General features: G+C 39.5%; 1 protein-coding gene across 1 annotated transcript; it reads left to right on the forward strand.

Moving 5' to 3' along the window:
* The first annotated feature begins 2,999 nt into the window (after window positions 1-2,999).
* LOC139460945 (uncharacterized) lies at window positions 3,000-7,696 on the forward strand. The gene is made up of 5 exons (XM_071242420.1): window positions 3,000-3,033; window positions 3,591-3,650; window positions 5,839-6,171; window positions 6,607-6,715; window positions 7,374-7,696. The coding sequence occupies exons 2-5, from the start codon at window positions 3,599-3,601 to the stop codon at window positions 7,615-7,617; spliced, it is 738 nt and encodes a 245-aa protein (XP_071098521.1). The 5' UTR covers window positions 3,000-3,033; window positions 3,591-3,598; the 3' UTR covers window positions 7,618-7,696.
* Window positions 7,697-8,062: the final 366 nt, after the last annotated feature.

Raw genomic sequence — 8,062 nt, forward strand, 5'->3', positions numbered from 1 at the left:
TGACCACGTTTTTTTAACCATTGTATCTCCATGCATCTCTGATGCCAACGGGAATCTGATGTGTTCCTACTCCTCTTACTGAACACACGTGTTTTATGTAATGCTATGTTATTGTAGTTAACTTGCGTAAGGTAACTGGTTGGTTGACAAAACTTAATTATAATGAGCTTATGTTCGTGTACCATTTCAAAGCAACAGTTCTGCCGTACGCTAAGGGCCGAAGGCAATCTGACAATCTAGTGTTCCTAGATACGCCATTCACATGTGACTTTATACAATAACATCGACATGTATTGTTACTGGTGTACCCATCCGTCCAATAACCTTAAATGTAAAGAGTGTGTGCACCTGTCAGGAGTAGTACTTCCGGAGTTTCTTCGGGCTTTTAATGTTTGTCAGGCAAGGGAGATAACTCCAGTTTGTTTTATGTCATACGCCATGTGCTCCGAGAAAAAAAAACTAAAGATCACACAGTTCAGGTTTAGGCATGTTTATTTCCACGTGTGCAATACCCCGCGCCGACGCTCGACACAAAGAGCGTCACAGTATGTACTTACACCGACGCTATGTTCCTATATGTGTAACAAAACCTACTTGTGTCTGGAGGAAACACCATCCATGTTTACCTGGATACGACATCCCAAAGGAAATGAATCTAGATGCAGCTTTCATGTGCACAAGAAACCGTATTATGAATCTACAGACAACAACAAGCATGTGTACCTCGGTACATCTCGATGTACCTTTATACAATAACTTCCATATTCATCTAGATACAAGAACATGTATGTGCACATAGGCACAGCGACATGAATATTGATGTGAATATAGACACAACGACATCCATGTATACCAAGATTCAACGACATTCATGTGTACCTAGATACGACATCCCGATATACAATACATCCATATGAATCTAGATACAACATGCATGCGTACCTCGGTACAACAGTATAGATACGAGTCTGTGCGCAACAATATTCATATGTACCTAAATACAACATTGATTTGAAGCATTAGTGTAAGTTATGGACATTTCACGAGTTTCATAAAAAAAGGTCCAGCAATATTAATTTGTACCTAGATACAACAACATTCATGTGTACCTAGATACAACAACAGTCATGTGTACCTAGATACAACAACAGTCATGTGTACCTAGATACAACAACATTCATGTGTACCTAGATACAACAACATTCATGTGTACCTAGATACAACAACAGTCATGTGTACCTAGATACAACAACATTCATGTGTACCTAGATACAACAACATTCATTCATACCTAGATATGACAACATTCATGTGTACCTAGACACGACAACAGTCATGTGTACCTAGATACAACAACATTCATGTGTACCTAGATACAACAACATGCATGTGTAACTAGATACAACAACATTCATGTATACCTAGATACGACAACATTCATGTGTACCTAGATACAACGTCCCGATGTACTTTTCTACAACTTCCCTATGAGCCTGGACACAGCAATCATGTGTACACGAACCTTATGGATCGACATGCAATTGCAGCAATGTATAACTAGGTACAACATAAATATCGAGAGTAAAATGGAGGTCTTTGAAAGAAAGATTGACATTTTGACAGAGGGATGAGGCCAGTTATAGGCATTTTTTCCGCCAGTTATCCTAGCTCAGAATTGCGCACCTTTTCGCTAACATCTTCCTTGTAGCAGCAACGAACAAGTGTTGTGTGACATAACGTGAGCGCATCCCGACTGGCGAGGTCCTGAACATCCTGAGTATGGTCACCCTCTGTTTCTAAATTAATGATTGAAGCAGATCCCCACAACTCATTACTGCATCGACCTGCTGGCGTGAGAGGCCCATACGTTTACAGGCCGACATTACAACCCCCAAAGCTGGATCAAACAGTATTTTACAGTATCGACAATTGTGAACGTCAGAAGTGACGGAAGTCTTACATAATTACCACGAGCACGGGGGTGGTGCTAACAATCCTAGAAACATCATCCGGGAGAATCTGCTTTTCAAACCTAAGATTACAGGTTTCTGGCATACCTGAGGCACGCAATTCTGCTTTAGACGCCTTGGTAACCCGTGACCCTTCTTGTGACCCTGAGCACAGAGAAACTATCAAATGTTAATGTATATTGATATCCTCGGACACGTTTACATATATTTTTAGAAGTCAAATATTTGTTTTATTAATCAAATTGTCAAAACTATTCAAGTATTAGCTGAAAAACGTCACCTGAATATTCAGAATATATCTCTTACTTTGTTCATTTTGAAACAAATATGACTGTTTCTCCTCTACGTTCATACCTGTGAAGATCCGAGGTAGAATAGGTCTTCAGCAACCCATGCCATGCCATAAAAGACGACTATGCTTGTCGTAAGAGGCGACTAACGGGATCAGGTGGTCAGGCTCGCTGACTTGGTTGAAGCATGTCATCGTTTCCCAATTCCGTGGATCGATGCTCATAATGTCAATCACTGGATTGTCTGGCCCAGAATCGATTATTTACAGACCACCGTCATATAGCTGGACTATTGCTGAGTGCAGCGTTAAACAACAAACCGAACAAAAACCTTTATAATCATAACTGGTGTTGTCTTAACGTCCTCGATGTTTGCATTAAAATATAACAATCACACTTCTGAAATAGCTGTTTTGTGCAAAGTTATTTTGAAGCAGCTCATTAACTTCAGACTGGACACCTTTATTTTTTAATTATAATGTGAATCACCAATGGATGTTAATATTATATGTGTCAGTCTTCATTTTCGTCTTCCTTGTAACAAAAGGGGATGAGAGTGGGGTGGATGTAGGGGGGTTGGGTCTAGGGGGGGGATGGTGCGTGTGGGGGTAGGGGGAAGGCAATACTATCAACAGGAAGCGGAATGTGAGTATGAAAGAAGACTGCTGGTCGTGTGACAACACATGGATCACAACCCCCTGTGACACATGTATGATACAGATGGTTCATGGTTTACACACAAATCATCGGAAAACATCAAGTCCTAACATAGCGTAAGTATCTGCTCCTGATATTAATATTTATCATATAAATATGTTGAAGTAATTTTGGTTTTAAAATGTGCTGGATTCCACAATGAACTGTGTGCTATCCCTCTTTCTAGCATGATCAGCAGTGTGGGGAGTATAGCATGCACGCCTTTCTGACGGCCAAAGTCCACAACTCTTTGATTTCTGAATTCCTATTGGATCCCTCCAGGCGTTGCATCAGACAATTGTTGTTTCATTGTGTATAGTAATGAGTAATGTTTGTCACTTAAGTCCATAGAGGAAGCAAAAGTAATGCAAGTCCCCGTGGTTTTAGGAAGGTGATGTACCTTCAGTTGCTGGCGATCTACAACCCTTTCTTATCATTGTGAAATATAGTGATACATTTGTATATGCTAGTTTTAATTAACAATTTGTGATATGCTTGTTATTTAACTGGCCCATGTTGATAGGCTTTTATAGTTTAAATGCATTTGTTATTTATAACATTGATAGTTATGAAATGGCTGAAATACTGCCTCACATTATCACTTAATATTGTTTCACTTTCATATCTGTTTCAGTCAGCACAATGGTTTCCTTGGTGATGATATGGATAGCATACTTGGTAGTTGCCACTGGAGGTAAATCAAAGAGCTCTCGATAGGGATAAGTTTTATTCCACACTGACAGGACGCAGGCTCATAAAACATGATTTTCGGGAGTGGTTGCAAATATGTCTAACAGATCATATTCTAATGTCGCCGCATGACAAATGCATATTGACAGTGTTTCTTGTAGGAGTACAATCATCAGTGTTTGACATGATTTATGGTTTATGTTGAGTGGGGTGTACATACAAAGTCAGTTCTATATATGTAGTTCGTACTCGCAGTTAGGACCAACTAACAGGAAATGAAACTCATCTCCTCTCACATTTAAATTACATTGCTCTCATATTCTCAATTATCTAGCTATATTTATATGTCTTCCTACTTCAATTTTTAGTCTATGAGTGCTACGTCAATACGTTAGAATACCGTTTAGATATTGTATTGATGAATATGGTGTTGTGAGGTGAAAGGGGGTTGTCATTGTATTGTAAATATTGCTGATCTAGTGAGTATACTGGACGTATGATTAATAGATATTACATGCATAATTTCATACTTTATCCCATCTGCATCAAGGTCCTATGTTAATCTTACATACAGGGCGGTCGGGTGGCCTAGTGGTTTAAGCGTTCGCACGTCACGCCGAAGACCCGGGTTCGAATCCCGACATGTGAACAATGTGTGAAGCCCATTTCTGGTGTCCCCCGCCGTGATATTGCTGGAATATTGCTAAAAAGCGGCGTAAAACCAAACTCACTCGCTCAATCACTTACATACAACCATCACATTTATCATTTATTTGTTTAGGTCATATCAACTGTCTTGTGTATCAAAGCCAAATAAGTCAGTACAACGTTGTTTAGGTAGTATAAGTGTTCGCTATTTTTTAGCGTCTCATCCTTTTGTATTTAGCTGTTCAGATTTAATCAGTTATATTCCATATACATGCAGGTGCTTAACGTTCTGTTGATCTTTCCTTGGAAGAACCCCCAGAATATACATGCAGGTGCTTAACGTTCTATTGATCTTTCCTTGGAAGAACCCCCAGAATATACATGTAGGTGCTTAACGTTCTGTTGATGTTTCCTTGGAAGAACCCCCAGAATATACATGTAGGTGCATAACGCTCGGTTGATCTTTCATAGGAAGAACCCCCAGAATATACATGTAGGTACTTAACGTTCTGTTGATGTTTCCTTGGAAGAACCCCCAGAATATACATGTAGGTGCATAACGTTCTGTTGATCTTTCATAGGAAGAACCCCCAGAATATACTTGTAGGTGCTTAACGTTCTGTTGATGTTTCCTTGGAAGAACCCCCAGAATATACATGTAGGTGCTTAACATTCTGTTGATGTTTCCTTGGAAGAACCCCCAGAATATACATGTAGGTGCTTAACGTTCTGTTGATGTTTCCTTGGAAGAATCCCCAGAATATACATGTAGGTGCATAACGTTCTGTTGATCTTTCATAGGAAGAACCCCCAGAATATACATGTAGGTGCATAACGTTCTGTTGATCTTTCATAGGAAGAACCCCCAGAATATACATGTAGGTGCTTAACGTTCTGTTGATCTTTCATAGAGAGAATCCCCAGAATATACATGTAGGTGCATAACGTTCTGTTGATCTTTCCTTGGAAGAACCCCCAGAATATACATGTAGGTGCTTAACGTTCTCTTGATGTTTCATAGGAAGAATCCCCAGAATATACTTGTAGGTGCTTAACATTCTGTTGATGTTTCCTTGGAAGAACCCCCAGAATATACATGTAGGTGCATAACGTTCTGTTGATCTTTCATAGGAAGAACCCCCAGAATATACATGTAGGTGCTTAACGTTCTGTTGATGTTTCCTTGGAAGAATCCCCAGAATATACATGTAGGTGCATAACGTTCTGTTGATCTTTCATAGGAAGAACCCCCAGAATATACATGTAGGTGCATAACGTTCTGTTGATCTTTCATAGGAAGAACCCCCAGAATATACATGTAGGTGCTTAACGTTCTGTTGATCTTTCATAGAGAGAATCCCCAGAATATACATGTAGGTGCATAACGTTCTGTTGATCTTTCCTTGGAAGAACCCCCAGAATATACATGTAGGTGCTCAGGAATACATACTCATGTCACTTAGGTATCTCCTAGTTTTGCTAAACAGGGAACTTATTTTCCAGTGCGTGAAACCATCAAATAACGACTGTGATATAACTTTCAGCCAGTTCGTGCAAGGAAACCTATCACTGTCCAGACTGTAACAGAGAGTCCGGGGATTGCCTCACTGACTGTTACACTGGGTATTACGGACGTAAATGCAAGTCTACCTGCAGCAAGAACTGTAGGAAAAACACATGTGTGATCTCAAGCATTGGTAGTGCTAACTGCACTGACGGGTGTGTGCCAGGATACCACGGCATTGGCTGCAACATACCATGTGACAGTCCAGGAGGTAACTGTACTGCATGTCCAGGTGGTTGTGATGGAGGATATTGTCAGCTGGGCTCCTCCTGTGTGTCTGGATGTGTAGACTCCTACTACGGGTCTGACTGTGGTGAGAAATCGGGTATTTTCGTACGTCTGGCTGTAATATCATGACTTTCCTAAGGGATGCTTTAGGCGTTTAAGTATATATCCAAACATGGCCATTTTGTTAACATTAACATAGCTTGACGCGATGATATGTATTTAACATCATGAGAGAAGGTGTCCCTTTAAAGAAACCTATTCAAAGGACATCACCAGTGAAGAACATATTGACAACAATGGTCAATGTCATCAGTCACGAACGTGTATTCATATTACTTTATACCTCATCCATAGTATAATTATATTGACATGTTTAGCACATGCGTCTTATCCCTGCAGTAAAAGTAATAATATACAAGTTCAGAATATCACATGATCAGTTATCAGTGGCTGGCTGTTCTTCACGCACTTGATGTAAGGAAATGAATCAAACTTTCACATCAACATTGTTCTTTGTCAGGTGCTAAAGTGGGACTATATGTAAGGCTTGCCACAGCAGCTTTCGGTTTCATGACAGTCATCTTCCTGGTTGTGTGCTGCAAGTACCGTCACCGCTTGAGAAAGGACAGGTGAGTGAGTGAGTGCATGAGTGTGTGAGTGAGTGAGTGAGTAGGTGGGTGGGTGCATGCATGCTTGCGTGACCGGACGGTCAATATATTTTCTACCCTTCTGTGTACATAACCTGTTTTTATATATATATATATATATATATATATATATATATATATATATATATATATATATATATATATATATATATATATATATATATATATATACTTGTCATCTGTACTCTGTAGTTGAACCTACACCGAAACGCCGCTCCTAATTGTAATAAAGAAGTTGTTCATCCATATATCTTTACTTAGCATTCCAACTTCTAAATATCCGTGGTTACTGTGACATGGGGTGCCTGACAAGCATGTTTGATGGACGCTAAAAAGTCCTTGGCTGTATTTTCCTAATTAAAAATATGAGCCTAAATATTACAACAACAAAAACCCAGCAACAATGTATGTTTTGTGGCAGAAAATTCCCGAAAAAAATCAAGTCGTTTTACAGCTAATAACCCCTACAATTAAATCAGTCATGTATCAAATATAGTTCACCATTATTATTATTATTATCTAAACATGTATAACTTTGCAAATATGGACGCATGGCTGATATGAGTAAAGGTGGGCCTACTGTTAATGTCATCAAAGTACATTGTTTTTACTTTTACAGTGTTACCAAGACAGAGGATGTTGTGTGCGACACTGTTGACGAGAAGGGCGATGCCTCTGTTGTGGAGCTGGAATGGTATTCTGAGATACCACTGAAAGACATGGCCAAGCATTGTGGGTCATCTAATGGAAGAGGAAGTACAGCTGGTGGTGGAGCGGATGATGTTTATGACGTTGCAGATGAAGGCAATCGGGAATTTGCTGGTGTCGTTGGCAATATTTACTCAAAATTGTCACATGCTTAGTATCTATTTTGCTTTGCAAAGGTCTTTCGGTAACTAATGACACTGTCTATTCAGTATGACAATTCTTTCATTGATCTTTCCCCTCGGTGATAAAGTGGATAGAGTATCTGCCCCGATTGTGGAATGTTGGTTGTTCGACACAAGCATTCAGCATTACGAGGAAAAGTACTGGGATTCAGTATATTGTCTCTGAGGCTGCAATGCCAGTGCTTAACTGCGGCATGGCATCTTAATGAGTTCGCGCTATAAAACTGGAATAGCTCGGGACATATGCATGCACATCGCGATATAAGTGCAAATATCTTGAAAGTAAAACCATTTTTTACCTCAGCTTATTTTGAAAAGATATTGCCTATTGTAGAATATAGTATGATGTGTGTAATTATTATTTACATAACTATAAATATGGAACCATATCCAGCCTTTTGTTTGTTCGTGTGTTTCG

Source organism: Haliotis cracherodii, unplaced genomic scaffold, assembly GCF_022045235.1.
Source record: "Haliotis cracherodii isolate W230 unplaced genomic scaffold, xgHalCrac1.p SCAF_14, whole genome shotgun sequence".
Classification (NCBI taxonomy): domain Eukaryota; kingdom Metazoa; phylum Mollusca; class Gastropoda; order Lepetellida; family Haliotidae; genus Haliotis; species Haliotis cracherodii.